At 31.7% G+C, this 20,963-nt stretch overlaps 1 protein-coding gene and 1 long non-coding RNA gene across 49 annotated transcripts in view; one reads left to right on the plus strand and one right to left on the minus strand.

Annotated features, from left to right (window-relative positions):
• The window catches only part of RIMS2 (regulating synaptic membrane exocytosis 2), a 580,692-nt gene that overhangs the window by 276,039 nt on the left and 283,690 nt on the right, over nt 1-20,963 (plus strand). For 25 of the 48 annotated variants that reach the window (XM_077846871.1, XM_077846876.1, XM_077846877.1 and 22 more), the window contains 6 exons: nt 3,585-3,793; nt 5,262-5,381; nt 7,870-7,969; nt 8,795-8,918; nt 10,853-10,899; nt 14,705-14,817. In XM_077846871.1, coding sequence (XP_077702997.1) covers nt 3,585-3,793; nt 5,262-5,381; nt 7,870-7,969; nt 8,795-8,918; nt 10,853-10,899; nt 14,705-14,817 — 713 coding nt within the window. Of the gene's footprint in view, nt 1-3,381; nt 3,450-3,584; nt 3,794-5,261; nt 5,382-7,869; nt 7,970-8,794; nt 8,919-10,852; nt 10,900-14,704; nt 14,818-20,963 lie in introns of all 48 variants that reach the window. The other 23 variants (XM_077846922.1, XM_077846884.1, XM_077846924.1 and 20 more) reach the window with 1 other exon arrangement.
• The window catches only part of LOC144283144 (uncharacterized), a 93,607-nt gene that overhangs the window by 14,209 nt on the left and 58,435 nt on the right, over nt 1-20,963 (minus strand). The window lies entirely within an intron of this gene.

Below are 20,963 nucleotides of genomic sequence, written 5' to 3' on the forward strand. Positions count from 1 at the left end.
ATTCTGCAGTTGAGCTCATCAGTTTGCTTTTTAAATTTGTTATTTTTCAGTTCTAAAATTTCCATTAGGTTCGTTCTGTGTCTTCTGTTTCTTATTCTGGAACTGGAAAGCTTAGCAATACATTTTTGAAATGCTACTAAAGGAAGAATGTTCTGAGTTCTGCCCTTTGAGGCTATTCAAAATAAGATTAAGTGATAAAATTATCTAAATACTGATAGACCTAGTAGTTGAGGACTATTTTGTGTATGATTTACGTTGATTATTGTATTTAATTCATAAGTAATTCTAATTTTTACTCATTTAACAAATGTTTACTGGCTGCTACCTATCATTTATGACATTTTTTTTTTGTCAGCCAAATATTTTTTTGGCCTCAAATGGCTAAACAGCTTGTCCTTTATTTACTAAGGAAAGAACTTAATTTCTGCTTTTTTTGATAGGTTATTGGCATTGGGAGAAAGAGAGATTGTGAGCTGGGTTCTCACACCTTCACATAAACCAGCCAAGAATTTTCATTTAGGGTTCCACACTTTATTTAATTCTGTTTGGAGATTTATCAGTGCTTTTGTATGGAGCAATATTGTATTTTCAAAGGGTTTTCTGGGATACAAATACTTTTAACTTTTTGGGTAGCCATAAAATTTTAATTGTCAATTTGCACCATGAAGGATTATGCCATGAAAAGATCTCTGTTTTTTTAGATTAAAGAGTATTTTTCCCCTATAAAGTGAATTTTGGGTATATTAGATATTACAATTTCATCATCCCTCACAAATAAACTTCTTAAGAGAATTATCTCCAGTGGTTCTCAGACATTATTGAGATCCTAATCACCTGGTAGGTTGCTGAAAAACAGATTGCTAGGCCTTATCTACAGAATTTCTGATTAAGTCTCAGCTGGTGCCTAAAAGTTTGCACTTCTAACAAATTCTGAGGTGGTGTTTATTATACTACTTAGGGGATTTCAGATTGTGAACCATTTATCTACAATTTTTCTACTTCCTCGTCTCCCTTTGATTCTTTAGTTACTTCAACAGATTTTAGTTTTCATTATTCTATTTGAAGTGCTTTCTTTTAACATCCTTCCTGATCTTCATGTTGCTTGATAAATGCACACTTTTTAGTTCCCTATCTTACCTACTGTACAGAAATCATTCACCATAGTTACTTTCTCCTCCTGCTGAGGGAACTCTTCTGTTCAGCTTGGAGAACCCCCACCTCCCACCCTCCTTCTTTTCTTTCTGGCATGCTCCTTCTCAGCCTTTTTCTCAAACCAAAGTTTAAATGTTAGAATTCAATTAGGTTCCTATTCATATCTTACTTTACATTTTGTTTCTAAATGATCTACTTAGTCCTAGCTGTGTGTTAGTAATTCCCAATTTATGTCTGTAGCTCAGACCTTTCTTTGTTATAGCTGAACAAATTGATTTTTTATATGCCCACTTATATAACTTAGAGATATTTTGAATAATACATCCAAAATCAGTCACTATATTTAATAAATTCTAAGAGGCATATTTTATCATTATAATGTCTGTGAATTCTATAGTCAATGACATCTTAGATTCTATGAAATAGAGTAATTCCTTCCTACCCCTTCCTAATAAAAAGCTCTCTTCCTCCAGCTTTCTCCATCTCATAAATAGTCTTTCCTTCCATTCAGTTGTTAATGCTAGAAACCTGGGAGCTACCCTTGACTCTCAGTCTTTCTTAATGTTTTTTTTTTTTTTTAAGTAATCTCTATACCCAACATGGGGCTCAAACTCATGATCCTGAGATCAAGAGTTGCACACTCCTGTGACTGAGCCAGCAAGAAGCCCCTCTTCAGTCTTTCATAATACTCTTATTTCTACTTCGAAAACATTTCTCAATTCTCTTTTTTCTGATCTGTTACTGTCACCTTTGTTCAAGCCATAATTACCTGTCTTATGGATTATTGCAAATGCCTATTATCCTTGGTGTCTTCCAACCTAATCTGTAGTTAGTACTTAGATTCATCTTTTTAAAATGTAAATCAGTTCATGTCACCATCTTGCTTAAAAAATCCTTCAGTGAATGAAATCCATAATATTTGATATAGCATAAAAAGTCCTCTCTAAGCTGGTTTGTGCTGCCTCATCTCATTTAATGTTCTTTTTGGTTCAGACACACTGGAGTTCCATCAGTTCCTCTACAGTACCCTGTTGTTTGCTTCTTTCTGGAATGTTCTTTTCTTCACTTTCTATCTACCTATCTCCTTACTTGTCTTTCGGGCCATGTATTTCATTTCTCATTTCTGGGATCATTTCTTTTAGAGGTGTTTGCCGACCTCAAAATCTACAATAGATTTTATTATGCTCTTTCATGGTGTTTCGAGAGTTCTGCCCTTTGCACTTATTGTACTCTCTCTTGGTGTACTCTCCTGTATGACACTTATTATTTATTTATTGTGTTTATTTTCACTGTGTTCTATGTCTCATTATTTTACTCCTTATGCTAGAGCTTAGCACAATACATAGCAAATGGAAAGTATTTAGTAAATATTTTTAAATAGAAGATATGACTAGAGCTTAAAAAAGATATATGCACACATATAGAGTAAAAAGAGTTTTTTTTTAATGTAAGGCAAATAAGGAGCACATAAATTTGGGAAATGGACATTCATCTTCAGTTGCCAATTTACATACATTGTCTGACAAAATTATTTTAAAAGAAAATTTACTTTATGAGAATGTAATTTCTGCAAAAATATTGAAAAATGATTTCAAAGTAATTCTAAGTAATTCATGATAATTAAGTAAAGTTTGTTTTTACTAGTAGAAATTGAGTGACTCTGTTTTGTCATTTTCATACAAAATTAATCTTTTGTGTAATCAATTCTTTTATAAACCACCCTGATTTGGGGGGAGATTTTAGCATTATAAAGAATATCATACTACATTCTAGGAACACCATTTTATTACTTGGGTTGTTTTTTTTTTTTTTTTTTTTTTTTGTTATAGTGGTTATTGGCAAACCACTGTTTAATTTTTAAAATGTTCCTTAATCTTTGGAGAACAAACTCATGTCTGTAGGCCAGCATGGAAAAAAATAGCATGAATAACAAACACAGTGGCTAGTATTTTTCTTTTTCGGAATATATAATTTTTTCATTTCTATTCCTGTTTATTATTAGCCTTTTCTCTTCTTGCAGAACTTTTGCTCTGTAGGATCCATTTATATTCTGCATTCTATAAATTTTACTTATTTGGATTCTTAGCTTTCTCTTGGTATATATAGTGAGTACTGCAGACAAAGTTCTTGAAACCAGACAGGATCACATAGTTTAAAATGTTTATAATGTCTTTGTCTGTCCTTTCTTTCACTGTCTCCTTTACTGCACTCTTTGTCTGACTCTCACAGGAGACATGGATTACAACTGGTTGGACCATACGTCTTGGCATAGCAGTGAGGCATCCCCAATGTCTTTGGTGAGACATGTGGAGCCTTACTTTTTGATTTTCGTTTTTCATTTCACTTTTCCTTTTTTATTTACACCTTTGCATGTTTTCTTTTTGTACCTTTTTTTTTATTTTTATTTTTTTATTTTTATCCCACACCTGTAGGGGACAGTCAAAAGGGAAAAAGAAAAACTAGTGAGCAGGCAGTTTTGTCGGACTCTAACACCAGGTCTGAGAGACAAAAGAAAATGATGTACTTTGGTGGCCACTCTTTGGAAGAGGACTTGGAATGGTCTGAGCCTCAGATTAAGGACTCTGGGGTAGATACCTGTAGTAGCACAACCCTTAACGAGGAGCATAGCCATAGTGATAAGGTACTGAGATCGTGGAGCCTGCCTTTTAACCTGCTCATTTGGTCTTCGTTTGCTCTCTGTCACTCATTCAAACAGAACATAATAAAAGGGTAGGGCATTTTAAGGGTCGATGTAGCATTTCTTAAGGTGCAGAAAAGAAAAACAAAACCCAAACCAACAAACAAACCAAAATACTTCTTGCTTGCTTTGCTGTTTTTGTTGTTTGACGGCATACCAAAAAACAAGTAAATGAAATAAAAAAAAAATAGGAACAAAGGAATGCTTTGTCTATGGTCGCATGAGAGAACTTTGTGATGTTTTTATAAACCACAAATATAAAGAATTTTTGGATTGGCTTATTTGATCGCTTGCATAATTTTCCTTGGGATGAAAATTAAATTAATAGTTTCAATCCCAGGCAAAAGGGAGATAATTGGGTCTGTTTGCACAGAAAAAGTTGTTTTTCTTTTTTCCCTTTCACTGTCATTTTGCTCTTTTGTTTTATTGTCATAGCATTTTAATGTAGTATTAGTACTAGAATCATTGCCATCTGCTTTGGTATTTATTATTTTTGCTTTTAGTATAGTGAGACTTTTGAAATCTTTTTACCATATAGATGTGATTGACTGGAACTTGTCTTTTGCCTGCCAAATTTTGCATGAAGATATGCATGTTACTTTTAGATGACTATCAAACTGTGATTACACAAATCATTTACTTTGTTACCTGACGTATAATTCATAGTGGAAGGTGTTATGATATATAAAGGGCTTGGCTATGCCCTAAGAAAGAGATAAACTCCTAACATTTTCAAGCTTATTTAACAATGGATACCACTGAATTTTCTAATAAACTTAATTTACCAAAAAGATCAAAGACCTGAAAGAATCAATGAGAAATGTAAACTAGCCTCACTTTTGAATTAGTTTTCTTTCTCTTATGCAGATTCAAAGAAAAGTTACTGGGGCTTGTGTATTTTTATAATTTTAATATAGAAACCTATTTCAAGGAAGCCCTCATTATAGGTTCAAATTTGATGTATTATTATAATCTTACTTTTTAACTTTCACTGTAATTAAGTCTTTCAAAGTCTCCAATAGTGTTTGAAAATTAAAATATTTTTAGATGAGTTTCACTGCATAGAGTTTCAATCTACCTTTTCTGTCAGGTGAATTTTTAATTAATCTTCAGCATGTAGATAGTTTGTGTATATTTTCAAGATTTCTCTGATTTCATAGAACAATATAACTGCAGTAATGTGTCAGGGCAATGTAAGAATCTATAGTAATTGGATTCTGAAAAATCTTGAGATTATAAAATTGAGGGTATCAGCATAATGTAGTAACCCCTTTTGATCAGTGTTTTGAATGCAAACTGGTTTGTGTAATCATAACACTTTGGAAATCTGGAGTTTAAAGAAATTGTACAACAAGGGGTTATTTATCATAAAAGAACATTAATTTTTTTGTTTGTTGATGCAATATGTCAGCACCCTGTGACGTGGCAACCATCTAAAGATGGAGATCGTTTGATTGGTCGTATTTTGTTAAATAAGCGTCTAAAAGATGGAAGTGTGCCTCGAGATTCAGGAGCAATGCTTGGCTTGAAGGTATGTGATGAAATATATGAAATTTTGGTTCTCTACTCCTTTACCAATTTATGAAAATAGTAAAAATTTAATAACTCTTTCCAACTTAAGCCGACTTCGTGTTTTTTCCCCTATTTTCAAGGATTCCCAAATATTTGCACTCATTCTCCAAAACTTTTTCATTTTCCAAGTATTATTTATTCCACAATAATACTTGTACATATGATTTGGAAAATATAACTTGAATTATATCCTTGAATCTTGAATATAGTGCTCAAACTCATTTATACAGTTTGTCCTGTAAGTCTGTAAGTCTGTACCCATGTTTATATTCTATTAAAACAGTGGTTTTAATCAATTACTAAATATGCAAAGTTGGGAAATATAGCATATTTATGACATAGTTTTTAAAGGAAAACTACAAGTCCCCAAATGACATCACTTAGGTTAAGGACCCATGTCAGTACAATAAAACTTAAAACCTAGCTTAATACAGTTTCAGCCCCCCAGCAATGTAACTTTTATCCAGTCAACATGGAATTTCTTGGTCAATACTAGGAAATTTATTGATAGACCACCTTTTAGGAGGGCAGTTTTGCCTTAACAACGTATTCTTTGCTAAAAATTCCTTTCTCTTATTTTTTTTAAATGCCCTCTCTATGCCTTTGAAAACCTTTCTATTGTTGACCTCCGCAAAGTTTTTCTCTGTTTATTGATAGGATGCTGCTCGATTCATGAATTGCTTAATAAAGCCAATTAGATCTTTAAATTTACTTGGTTGGATTTTGGCTTTTAACAATTGGAATATAATTTTTGTGTAAGTGTAACAAAATGTGGGTGTGTGTGTATTTGTGTGCGTGTGTGTATGAGAAAAAGAATACTGTTTAAAGTCTGGAAACTCAAAAATACTTATGCTAAGAGATTAAATATAAATATTGATATTTGATATAAATCAATATTTATATTTGACTGCTGTTGTTGGTTTTTTTTGTTGTTGTTCATACGTATGGCGAGTTAAAAACTGAAATGAAAAAAGAGTAAATGGTTTTTAAAGTTAAACAATTGCCACATAAGTTGTCCTATAGAATATAGTGAGATATTAGAAAACTTCGGGTGGAAATGGTATTGGCCAACTAACATTTATTGGGTGGCTACCATGTTGTCATGTAGCTGGCACAGATCTGAGCATTTTACTACTATCATATTATTTAACACAATAGATGAGGAATAGGCTTAGGGAGCTATCATAGCTTGCCCACAGTCACAAAGATGATGATGAAAGTGAAATTTAAGTCCAGATCTGTCCAATACAGTGTTAGAACAGTGAAAAGTAGAGGTTAGGAAATCTTGGCTTGAATCCCAGCTACAGCCATTACTAGCAACATGACATTGGGTAACTAAACTTTTGTTAGTCTCAGATTCCTTATCTGTTAAAATGGATATAATAATACTTATTGAATTATTATAATAAGCTTAAGTAAAGCAATATACAAGCATTTAGCACAGTAGCTAGCACACTGTGAGATTTCAACTTGGCTTTTATCAAGCCAAGAAAGTTTTAAAATATTAACATAAGGATGTCAGCCTATAATATATATACATTTAATTTTCAGAATCAAACATAGGACTAATTAGTTAACATGAACTGAACTGCAACTGAGTGTGTTTCACTGCAACTTGGCAATAAATACACGAAAAAGTCAGTGATTTTGTTTAAAATTCAGATATCATTCACTCAATTTAGAGAAAAAAATGAGTTAATGAAATTAATTATTATTTGCTTATCGTGCTATAAAATTTGTATATTGGTTGAATGGTAGTTATTCACAAGCATTAATTTTTTCAGAGGCCAGACTTATGGGTACACATGACTACACATTATTACTACATTTGTTTTTCCTTTTTCTAAAAGATATATATTAATAGAACCATAATGGAAAAATTAGGATGCAAATGGTCTGAAGTTTGCATGAATTCTAATGAGATTTAAAACATTTTGTAATTTTCTAAGGAAAGATCCATCATTATCATATTAATTATGAATGTGCCTAAAAGATGACTAAATAATGAAATTTTGGTGGGTTATAACTATAGTCAAAGTAACAAATATTTATGTGATTATGATATGAACTCTACTTCTAGAAATGTTAATATAATTATAATATTATTAAAATACTATAATAGCATGTTTTTAGAAATGATAAAAATAATTCTCTAAGAAAAAGTACAAATTATTAAATTCTTTCTAAGGTATGTTATACATATGTATTTGTGTATGTTATTTATATATATTACAAATAATGGACTAAATTGTGAAAATTTTAGAATATGTAAAAAGAGTCCACTCATGGGACATGCACTCCTGTTTCTAATAACACATTATTTAAAAATTATTTTTAGAATATAATAGTTTTAAAAGCTACAAATTGTCTAGTTATTTTTTACTTGAATCTTCAACTATGTTCCTTTGAACAATATGCCTGTTTTAACACATTTCTCTTTTAAACAGGTTGTAGGAGGAAAGATGACTGAATCAGGTCGGCTTTGTGCATTTATTACCAAAGTTAAAAAAGGAAGTTTAGCTGATACTGTAGGGCATCTTAGACCAGGTAAGTTTATATCTTTGATTATTTAAACTGTTAAACTCAAGTAGTTGGAAAAAAATTATCCTCACTTAGAAGTGACTTGACCAAAAACAAGGAGCTCATTTTTAACTTAAATATAAATTTTTATTCATTAATACAAAGTGTAACTATTTTTTAGTCAATTTAGATAAAAAGATTTTTATATTTACTGTTTTGTTTTTTATTTTTATTTTTATTTTATTTATTTATGTGTTTGTTTATTTATTTATTTATTTTTTGCTGATAAATATCCTTAAGTGTATCTAAGTGTCTGCCTTCTGCTCAGGTCATGGTCCCAGAGTCCTGGGATCAAGCCTGGCATCGAGCTCCCTGCTCAGCAGGGAGTCTGCTTCTCCCTCTCCATGTGTTCATACCCCCCACCACCCCACTCATGCTCTCTCTCACATGTGCTCTTTCTCTCTCAAATAAATAAAGAAAATCTTAAAAAAAAAAAAAAAGAAACTTTAGATGAGGTGCTCAGTTGCATATATATTGAGAAACCCAGAATATAGTCATAAAATTTTCGGAGTTTTACAGAGTTAACAGAGTTTAGTAATTTCTAGAATTATATTCCTATTAAAAACCACAGAGATAACTTTTATGTAATTTTATTCCTCAGACCTTTGTCCTTTTGGCTAAAGATACTAATCATCAAATTTTATGCCAATTGAGCTATTCTCACTACATCTTATTCCATTATGGTGACTTTATTCTATGGAATTCATTGCAGTTTAAGATTGCTTTTGTTTCACGTGCATTTTATGGGATTCGTTTTTCTTCTAAAATTATCATTACTGGAATACACTATAGGTGATGAAGTATTAGAATGGAATGGAAGATTATTGCAAGGAGCCACATTTGAAGAAGTATATAACATCATTCTGGAATCCAAACCTGAACCACAGGTGGAGCTTGTTGTTTCAAGACCTATCGGGTAAGTTGGTGTGTATACTTTTACACAAACCTTATAAAGTTGACTACTCTTACACAATTTTGTAGTGTGCAATCTAAAAATATCTGATTGCTCTATAAAAATTATTGTTTTGAGGACAATGCTTCTTTTCTTCTTTCTTGCTAAAACAGATCTCACCAAAAATCATGACATCTCTTTATCTGATCATGCTAGAATACACAGTTAATTTAAGAAGGAAGAAGAAATATTTAGGTGTTTATTATTTTTATTGTCTCAGTAGCTTAATAGGTGGCTTAAGGCATAGTAAGAGAAAGAGACTATATAGTAACAGTTATTTTCAAAAGAAAGTTCGTGAACTGTGGCCCTCTATATTTTGAAAATGAGAGTCAATGAATTTTACATATTTTTTCAAAATGGAGATTTCAACATAGGAAAGAGAGGTCTTAAGGACATACTATTCCTAAATAGAGGGAACAGTTTAAGGAACAACGTGACATATTTAAGGAAACAGACAAAAAATAAGCAAATACCAAAGTCCTCCTTTGCTTTTGTAATTTTTCACCTATAGATTAAATTAGCAATTTCCAAAAGTTGGCAATATATATAATCCTTTGTGTCTATATCATGGGAATTTCTCATTAAATATCACAGCAGTGTTTCCCTTGTAGAATCTTGTATTCTAAGCCAATGTAAAAGATAATACGTATAACTAAGTAAAAGCAATATAAAAAAATAAAAACAGTGACAACAAATTATTAAATGCAAGTTTGGGGTAAGAATATTTGAGGATGGAAGCTATAGAAATTCTTTTTTTGTTGTAAAATACTACTGCCCAGGTTTCATTCATTTAGGAAACGATTGAACTGTATTATTTTGATCTCTTTTTATGTTGGAGAAAATGACTTACATTGGTAACTTAGTTTTATTGAAATGTTCCTTTTGAAGTAATGAATCCAGCACATGAAATTATGCCTCTTTTTCATTTTGACTCTTCATAGCTTTGTAATATGTTAAAACTGCAGTGTATCAGCTTAATCCATTAATCAGACATATGTCTTGGTATTAAAGGATCCTCTAATCATATTTTTGTTTAATGTCTTAAATGTTCTTTTATGTATTTTTCCAAATGACCTTAACTCTTAAAATCTACCCTTCCTGGCAAATCTCAAACAAAAATGTACATATTTTTGGCATAAATGAAGTTACCATTTGTAAGTCCCAATGAAAAACATGTTTGCATTTTTTTCCTCAGTGGAGTTACTGCATTTAAAAAGTTTCTTTTTCTTTTTCTCTTCTTTTTTTTTTTTTTTGCATTTAAAAATTTCAAACACAATCTGAATCTTTAAATTTTTCTTGTGGTGATATTTTATTTACACTTCAATGTTATTTATTAAAGAATAGAATGGCATTCAAATGTATCATAAAACTTAAAATCAAGAATTTATTAGAATGGGGATCCCTGGGTGAGTCAGTGGTTTAGTGCCTGCCTTCAGCCCAGGGCATGATCCTGGAGTCCCAGGATCAAGTCCTGCGTCGGGCTCCCTGCATGGAGCCTGCTTCTCTCTCTGCCTGTGTCTCTGCCTCTCTCTCTCTCTCTCTCTGTGTGTGTCTCTCATGAATAAATAAATAAAATCTTAAAAAAAAAGAACTCCCCCCCCAAAAAAAAAGAATTTATTAGAATGGATAATCATGTAGTAAAACATATAGAAGATAAAATATGTTTATAAAACTGCTATAAATGCATATGATTGTTGCTTTCTAAGTAGTTGAGGTTAGTTCAGAATACTTTTATTAGCAATAAAGTACTACAGCTTATTTTTTCTTATGTAATGCTACAGTCATACACAATTTTGTTCATTTTACACTGTCCTATTAGATATAGGTTGATGATAATCAAAATAGCAGTTGCATTAATTGTTGAAACAATTTTTTGTTTTCTTGTTCTATCATTTCAGAGATATCCCTAGAATACCTGATAGCACACATGCACAACTGGAGTCCAGTAAGTTTCATTCATTCTAGAAGAAGGTATTAATAATGTCATTTACCAGGAGTCAAATGAAGTATTTTATCTATTAATACAATGTAAGAAATATAATAATCTCAAATATATAGTCATTATACAAATGAAAAATTTAGCATTATTTCATATTATTGTGGGATAAAGTACAAAATTCTATAGTATTTTAAGATAGTTGTTTTTCATCACACCATCTCAACTACTACAGATTTTTAGATAGCTTTATTAAGGTATACTACAATAAACTGCACCTGTGGGCACAATGAGGTAAGTTTTGACAGACAGTTGAAACCATCATCACAATAAAAATAATGAACATACCCATCTCTCCTAAGAGTTTCACCCCCTCGTTCTTTAATTTCTTCTAATAGTAAATTTTACTACTTTGTAAACTAACCCTCAGTAAGTGGGGAGGAATGCTTGGAACAATGTAGTGAATAATAATCTAATTTATATTTAAAAAAAAAATAGGGTAGTAGTTCTGGCTTAGCATCAGAGTAATAATGGAACAGTAGACAAATTTAAGTAGTGTTAAATACGGAAATGCTTTTTATTACTCGTGTATGAGTGCTACTTCAGATGTTAAACAAATGGATTTTTTTCCAGTGAACTAATTTCTTGATTGATTGAGAATAAAGGATATTGTAGAAGAGAGGAGGATGGTTGCCATTTGAAATATATTGATCAAGATAGACCATATTGAGAAAGAATGATCAGAGCAAAGATTTGAAAGCTTTCCAGGTACAGGGACCAAGTGGTGCAACAGTTCTCAGGGAGGAAAGCCTACAATGCGCTTTGTAGTGGAAGGGATTTTTGAGAGACTCCAAAGTTAGGAGGCCAGTGTTGCTGCACCAGAGTGAGCAGCAGGAAGGATGAAGGATAGCAGAATAATGGCAGCCAAATTGCGTGGACTTTGTAAACCCCTGTAAAGACTACTTTGTCTTGGGCTTTTACTCTGAGGGGAATCGGTAGTTACATAGGATGGTTCTGAGGAGAGATATATGTTTTAAAATCTGGCTACTGTGTTGAAAATAGTTTAAATGGAGTCAAGGGTGAAAGCAGAGAGAGTGTTTATATTTATAAAAATATAAATATTTTTATATTTAGTATTTTATTTGGTGACATAGGCCATTGGTGGGAGCAATGGAGGTAATGAGAAGTGATTGGATCCTGCAATAATTAAGAATATACTATGAAAATAGATTTTTTTTTTTACTTTTATATCACAATTATAAGCATCTCTAAAATATTTACCAGAGAGGTGAAATACTTTTGGAATGACATAGCACTATATTTAAAATATGATCAAGTGACTTATTTGATTTTACTACCTTTGGCTAGGTACTCAATCATTTTATCCAAATTATACCATGATCACGAAAAACTGTAATGATAAATAAATTCAGTTGACCCTTGAATAGCATGGGTTTGAACTGCATGGGTCTACATTTTTTCAATAAATGCAGTGCATTACTGTAAATGTATTTTCTCTTCCTTATGATTTTTAAATAACATTTTCTTTTCTCTAGCTCACTTTTTTGTAATAATACAGTATATAATATATATAATGTACGAAATATGTGTTAATCAGCTGTTTACTGGTAAGTCTTCTGGTCAATAATAGGCCATTGGTAGTTCAGATTTGGGTGAATCATAAGTTATTGTAATTGTGCCGGAGTTAACGCCCCTAACTCTCAGGGTCAACTGACTAATTTAATGATGTTATTTATATATACTGATATCATCAATATCATTATTGCTCCCATTTTGCTGAGTGCCTGGGGATTGTGGTTGATGTTCTGTCTACAACATCACATTTATTTCTCATAGAAGTTCATGGAGTACGTATAATTTTTATTCATTTATGTAACATCACTCAGATCTGGTTATGAGCAGGGTGGAACCCTTTATCTAATTATAGCTATTTAAAAATCTCTTAGTCTACAATTTTAAAACTGTTTTTGAGGAGATAGGGGTCCTTTCTTAAATAAATTAGAATCAATCTTTTCTTCTTTAAATATGGAAGAATAGGGCAACCTGGGTGGCTCAGTGGTTTAGTGCCGCCTTCAGCCCAGGGTGTGATTCTGGAGACCCAGGATCGAGTCCCACATTGGGCTCCCTACATGGAGCCTGCTTCTCGCTCTGCCTGTGTCTCTGCCTCTCTCTCTCTGTGTGTCTCTATGAATAAATAAATAAAATCTTTAAAAAAATATATGGAAGAATAGATTCCTCTAAGGCCCAGTCATTAACCTTTGTCCTTAGTTCCTCAATAAATTCTTACCTTCATGATGGTTTTAATTGCCACATGACACCTAACTTTATATTACTGAGATGATCTATCATTGTTCCTTTATCCCTGGATGTTTAAATAATATGTTCTGTGAAGTGTCTTCTTATAAATTGAAGCTTAATATGTAGAAAACTGAGCTTATTTCTTATTATAAAGCCATTATTCTTTCCACTTCTAAATATTTCCACTTCTAAGATATAAGGTATCACTGTTACTTCTGATTTCAGGTCTTAAAGTTTTCCCCTCATTTTATACTACACTCTTCCCAGAGGTGTATTTTATCCACTTAGGCCTCCATTCAGCAGACGCTTTAACACTTTGATTTTTAACACTAATATCTACTTAACATTTGGCCCTATCTGTATATCCTATGTTACTTGCTTTACATCTTCCCTTGGGTTTATCAGAGGGACCACAGGGTCACTATGTTTCAAATTAACTTCTCCACCCATTGCCTTAGACACAAAACTGTCTCTGTATTCCACATCCCAAGGAATATCAGCAGTGCTCTGTGCAGAGAACAAGACAGGTAAATAGAGAATCTTCTTGATCTCGTGTCTGGCTACAAGGCTTGAAATCTTATGTTTTCCCTCTTTCCTTTCTCTCTCATATCTAATTAATTTCTGAGTCCTTGTTTATTTTGTAACATCATCGGAATTCTTTCTTTCCATTCCATTTTTACATTTCCTATTATTGTTTTATTGGGTTCTGTTTTTAAGTGTTTTCTGTCTCTTTCAAGTCAATCCATACTTTAAATAAACAGTAAAGTCATCTTCTTCAAATATAGTTACTGCCTTGTTCAAAAGAGCTAGCATTGATAGTGCCAAAATGTGTAGCTCAGAATTCCAGGCACTTAATTTCCCCTGCTATACCATTAGCTCTATTTTTACTCACTTTCTGAGTTGTAGACATAAATTCATACATATAACTTCTGGATACTGAGGCTCTGCTTTTTCTGCTCTTCCATCCCTTTTTGATAGACTCTCACTTCCTTCCTGCCCATTTGACTTATTATATTTTCCAGCTGTTATAGTATGTGGTTTAATATGTGGTTTAAAAGTATTGCTTCCTGGAAAAATTTCACGATTAGCAATCTAGTACTTGTATTTTTAGAATGACAAGTTTAGACCATCTTCAAGTTGCTTTATTGTGTTAGGTTTTGTCTTTTTCTAAGTTTCTAGTTTCAGAAATATTGTAAGATATGAATTTAGTATTCACATAACAGACAAAGTAAGTCCTGACATAGAGGTCTGTCTCTATGTCAGAGAAACAGAGAAAATGTTTCATTCTTGTCTTAAGAGAGTCCCTTAGCTATATTTATGTTTCAAAAAAATTGCTGTAAGTATATTTGGAACAATGTGGCTAAGAAAATGGTCTATATAATGACATTTTGTGGACATTTAAAATAAATAAATAATTTAAAAGACACATGGTAAAACTATTAAATACTAATGAAGAGTCATCATTATTGTTCTTTATGTATAATTACCATTTCAGGTTCTAGCTCTTTTGAATCTCAAAAAATGGATCGCCCTTCTATTTCCGTTACCTCTCCCATGAGTCCTGGAATGTTGAGGGATGTTCCACAGTACTTATCTGGACAACTTTCAGTATGTAATCACTACATTAATTTCTCTTTGAAATACCAAGTAGTGTTATTACTATATGACAGTAGCTTTTTGTAAACCAACTCCTTCTTAGAACATAATTGTGCTTTTAATCATCAGCTTTCTCATTCTTTGTATTTTTGATTAATTGAAATTTAATTTTATTGTTTTGCATAGAGTTTCTTTATTAGAGTATTTTAGAATATCTGAAATTTAATGAGAGAATTTGTGGAGATATCTAAAACTTTCTTTACCTTAGTAATTTTATTCTAAAATTCAAGGTCATGATTTTTGCTCAGTATCTTAAAATGACTATAATTTGTCCTAGACTTTTGAGAGAAATAAAATTGTGGTACTGTACAAAGATGGTATATTTAAGATGAACTAAATTTTATAACAATCCATGCTTTTCAAGTTTAAGGAAATTTGGGGTGAATTTCCTAGTAAATCATTGGAATGAATATTGCTGTAAGTGTAATGATACTTGGGGAACTTTGTCAAAAGACAAAACTAAGTTAAATGGGGGAAATGTAGATAACTGAGTATACTGGGTGATTTTAGAGTAAGTGATCCCTAATCTGGAGATTTTATAATAAAGATTAAAAATTCAATTAGGCATTTACTGTCCATATTAGAAGAGCTTTGCAAATTTGAGCCCTCACTTTTTTTTTTATCAATTTCTTCAGTTGTCATTCTCTTTTTAAACTATTTAAAATACCAAAATATCTGAATTCATCCAGTTGTATTTTAGAAACATAATGTTGATGAGTTGCTAAACTTGCAATTTTATAAGTATTAAGAACTATTTAGATTCTCAAAATCCAGACATTGAATTTTGGATAAAAAAAATAATTAAATTAAAATATAATTAAAAACTAGCTATTCTTTTTTTTTTAATTTTTTTATTTATTTATGATAGTCACAGAGAGAGAGAGAGAGGCAGAGACATAGGCAGAGGGAGAAGCAGGCTCCATGCATCGGGAGCCTGATGTGGGATTCGATCCCGGGTCTCCAGGATCGTGCCCTGGGCCAAAGGCAGGTGCCAAACCGCTGCGCCACCCAGGGATCCCAAAAACTAGCTATTCTTGAGCTGATGTTTTAAGAGCAATAGGAAAAGCTTTTTTGTTTAGTCAGCTATGAAATTTCTCCTTTTATTTTTTTGCGGGTAGGGAAGATGTTTGATTTTCACTGAAGAATTTTTATTAATTAAAAGCTATAAGAAGAATAAGCAGAATTAACTTTAAAATTATTGAAATAGTTATTAGACATGTCTATTCTGGGACTATTTGATCACAAAAGTGACAACAGAAAAGTCATGCAAGAAAGAAGTTGAAATACTATTAGTTTGTAAATGTCTTTCTAAAATGAATTTCTTTATTATTTTCTTTTCCTTTCTTTCATAAACAGAGTCAACTTTTTCATTTGAAGGCAGTGGACTTTTTTTTCACTTTGTACAACGAGTAGTAGCATCTTTCTACCTATTCCTTTACATATATTGACAGCACAGATGTTGTCATTTATAGTTATTTATAAATGTCATTTATAAATGCATGTGTATTTTATTCCACTATTTTAGGAAGTGCTAATGTTAACCTTTTTTTATTAAATTATTATGGCTCCATTTAAATAGTCCTTTTCTAAATAATGCTTAGGATGGTTGGATGATGCCAGTACATAAATGTGTGTGTGTGTGTGTGTGTGTGTGTGTGTGTGTGTGTGTGTAGTTGGCTTCAGTTGGTGGAGGAGGAAATAGAAGTTAGATTTCCATAGTATGTACCACTTTATTACCATCTTTGAAATCCCAAGGCCCTATAGAAATCGGACTACAGAGTGGTGGAGGGGATTGAGGAGCATAGTGCAGACATTTAGATAAATTTCAAATTCAGCTATTTTTTTTAATCATAGTTCAAAATGAATACTGGAAAAGTAAGACAAATATTTTGGGGAAATATGAACTTAAAAGTTTTACTTCTGAGTGTATAATTAATGATTTAAAGTCCTAGTATTTACATTTATAATGACATTAGTTTAAAATCCATATAATTATAATTTTAAGTGTATACATTTTATCATTTTCTTGCAACTTGGAAATGGTATGTTCCAGTAAGATAACATTAATAAATAAAAGACATATTTGTTGTGGTAAATCTAGAGAGTACAGATAAGTAACTTAAAAATAAAAATCACCTATGATCCTGCCACTAAAATGTAACCATCCACATATATATGTAAATTTTTAAACAAAAGTGATAAATCTCGGTATATTATTTTGAGACCTGCTTTTTCACTTAGTAATATGTTGTACACTTTTTTCTTTAAAATATTTCCTTTAAATAAATAAATTTTCTTTAAAAATTTCTCTTAAAATGATTTAAATAACTAATATACCATTTTACTTTAATTCTCTTATGGGACATCTTGTTTGTTCTTAATTTATATTACTATAAACAATGTAGCCATGGAAATCCTTGAATATAACTCTTATGTATTCTTTTAGGTCAGAGAAAATTCTTTTGTCAGGATGACTTTTCAGAAGTAAAATTACAATATGAAAGGAAAGAGAAAAAATTTAAGATTCTTAAAAGCTATTTGTAACATTTTCCTCAAAAATGTTTTCATGAACTTAATCTGCAATCATCTAGTCAAGAAATATATGTTAAGTTCTAACCCCAAGTCAGCCATAAATACTAGTTGCCAAGAATACAACAGTGAGTAAGATAGACATGGATTTTATCCTCATAAAATGTAATTTTATTTTCATTCTTTGCATGCAGGAAAGCATAAGCAAGATTTCCTCTCGATATATTATTTCCCTTTGTATTTAACCCTATTCCTGCCAACTGGAGACAATTTTGGTTTGCTTGTAATGATGTAGAGTTTAGGAAGTACATCTGCATTTATCACCTTTTGGAAAAATTCCTAGAAAGTCACAAGGCAACATTATAATTCCCATCTCTTTCTACTTATTTTACCTTTGGGCATTTTTATTTTGGTCATATTTTACCTGGGCTCATAACTCATAAATTTATGATGTTGCTAATTCCAGAGAACAAAGATAATGTATATGGTATGTAAGCTGACCTAATATATTATATCAGTTCATGGACTGATATTTTCTCAAATAGAAATATACATATAATTTAAGTTGTTGTCTAACCTTTCATTTCAAGGCTATTGATGATTTTTTAAAAAATTATGTAGTTTATTTCCTCTCTGTGCTTGAATTCTGCTACTGCTTGTTATTGTCTTAGGGCATAACTATGAAAGTGCCATTAATGTGCTTGGTGAGAATATCAGTATGAGCTCAGTTTTATGACGACACCCAACTGTATGTTAGCTGTCTCAGTGTCAACATTCCCTTATTTTGATTCTTTTTAAAACTTGTGTTCTTCCACAATTTAACAGTTTCCTTCTTTAGAGGATTACTTTTGTAGTTCTTTCAATATTGTTAAATTAATCAGGAGTCTTTGGCTAGTTTTTGTTAGAGTGTTAAATAAAGTACAGCCTTCAAGTCTTTTTTAATAGTGAGAAATGGTTCAAAATTCTCTCTTTTTATAGAAACACATTGATTCTTATTAACAGTCATTTTTTATTTTACTTCTGGATCTGTGGTTTATTTATGATTATATTGGTTCCCTAAGTTACTTTGTTTTAATATTTTTCTGGCTCCATTTTTAGTGATGAGTTTATAAATATTGTAGGTATCCATTTTGTATGCCCATTTAAGTGGAATAAGTAACTGAAGAATAGGTATGTATCCTTTGTATTGCCTTAGAAGTTCTATAGCCTTTTAAAACCTTTCTGTAAATGGAAGTTTTTTTTCTTTGAGCTTTTATCTATTGCACCTCATTGTCACAACCTTGTTATCCCAGAACACTGCATAAAAGGAATGCCCTAAAGACAGTAGTGCAGAGTGACATTAAAAATGCAAAACAGGGGGATCCCTGGGTGGCGCAGCGGTTTGGCGCCTGCCTTTGGCCCAGGGCGCGATCCTGGAGACCCAGGATCGAATCCCACATCAGGCTCCCGGTGCATGGAGTCTGCTTCTCCCTCTGCCTATGTCTCTGCCTCTCTCTCTCTCTCTGTGACTATCATAAATAAATAAAAAAATTAAAAAAAAAAAAATAAAAAAAATTTAAAAAAAAAAATGCAAAACAAATTGTGTACAAATTCAGTTCTTCTTCTTCAGTTCTCATACAAATTTGTATGAGGCTGTATTGTTTCAGGTTTTATCAGATATTTCCTGTTTAAAATACATGAATTAATAGTAGTTACAAATTGCAGTGCAGTACATAATAGTTCACCATTTTGGTGTGAAGTATCAGGCAGATCCATATAGGCAGAAAACAGCTTAGTACTTGCCAAGAGTTGGGGGAATAGGGGGATGGGGACTAATTACTTCAGAAGTACGGTGTATTCTGGGGTGATAAAAAGTTTTGAAACTAGAGGGAGAAATAGTTGCACAGCATTGTCAATGTACCAAATGCCACTGAATTGTACCCCTTAAAATGATTACTTTTATATTTGAATTTCATCTCAATTTAAAAACTAGCAAAACAAAAAAATATATATTATAGCCAAGTTTAATGTATAAACTTGTAGGTGAAGATTAGGTTTGAATTGCCATAGATTGTAGACAACTGGTTTCAGAAATCTGTGAGTTGCTTATTTGAGATCATTTTAGAAGATGGAAAATGTTTGCCTAATTTAGTTCAAAATGCTGTTTATTTCAAATTATTTTTTTTTTTTTAGTTTTTGAAGTAATATTTGCTTGCAAAAAATCTTCCATTACCTTGCTATTTTGGGTCTATAATAAGCAGAATAGGTAAGAGAGCAAGGAAAACAAAATCTGTTTCCAAACAGAGTAGTTTTTTAGTCTCTTGTTCAGCTTGCCTTGTGAATCTCTATGCATTTCATACATTCCTGGTCCATTTGCTGGAGAAGTATCTACCTAGGATGATGCAGATATCAGGAACATACTCCATATCTAAAGATTTCTTTCTTCCTTCGGGAATGTCTCCACATGAAAAGGAAGACTGCTTAGATTTGAGACTGCCTTGGTTTTTGGAGAGAGAGAAAGATGACTCATATGATTGATATCTGCTTTTTAAGGTCTGCTTTCTTTTTGGTTTTAGATTTATATTTTAAACAGTCTCTATCTGATGATAGTTGACTTAGGCAACAGTCCTCCTACTACCTATTGTTTCCTTATAACAATGGAAAGGTCTGAAGCCTTTGTTTATAACTCCTTGAATTAGGCAAGAGAGACATCCAAGAGAAATGTGAGGAATGAGATGGAATCCTGGTGAAAGAAGCAGAATCAATTGCCTTGAAATCTATTCCCAAACCCAGAGATATACATCTGATTTTATTCCTGATTTAACCATTGACATGCATTAATATAGGCACAAAATTCTGATTATTGTGGTGTCTTTTGGAATCTGTTTCAAAATGAAAACAGAATAAGCCAGAAGAGAAAGAAAATTTGATTTTATTCTAAGAATTTGAAATAGAATGACTTAATCAGAACTGGGCTTTCTTTCGTTCTCTTCTCCTCTCTTCTCTTCTTTTTGAGTTTTAGAATCAGGCTTTATTTTCTACCATTACACTATCTGAGTTTTTGTTTGATTATGGGCAAATGTATCCAGCCTTTTTTCTATGTCTATTTCCTCATCTCAAATTTGACAATAGCAACCACCTTCTAGTGTTGTTGGAGGCAATAAACTTGCAATAAACTCAATAAAGGATTGGAAAAATATCAAGAACTATATAAATAAAAAGAAATGAGGTATTATTATTAATAAGTGTGATTAGCAATAAACAATATAATCTTGAGTGATACCTAATATGTGTTTAAAGATGGTGTTAAAATACTAGAACCTGGTATAAATTCTTAAGATGTGAATCAACTAATTAGTCCAATGTCTTCCATACATTTTATCTTACTGTTTATTCTTTTAAGAAATGCTAAAGCCAACTTGGCTAATGTTTTTTAAACTTTTGTTAGACATATTTTAGAGAAGTCACACAATTACTTCTACAAATGACTTTTCACTATAATTCTATGATACATTTTCATGTAACGTCTTCTTGGATTATGATTTTTTTCTATGGTAGTGTGTTTATGGGTGAAACCTGAAATTGCTTGA

The sequence above is a fragment of the Canis aureus genome, chromosome 14 (assembly GCF_053574225.1).
Source record: "Canis aureus isolate CA01 chromosome 14, VMU_Caureus_v.1.0, whole genome shotgun sequence".
NCBI classification, from domain to species: Eukaryota; Metazoa; Chordata; class Mammalia; order Carnivora; family Canidae; genus Canis; species Canis aureus.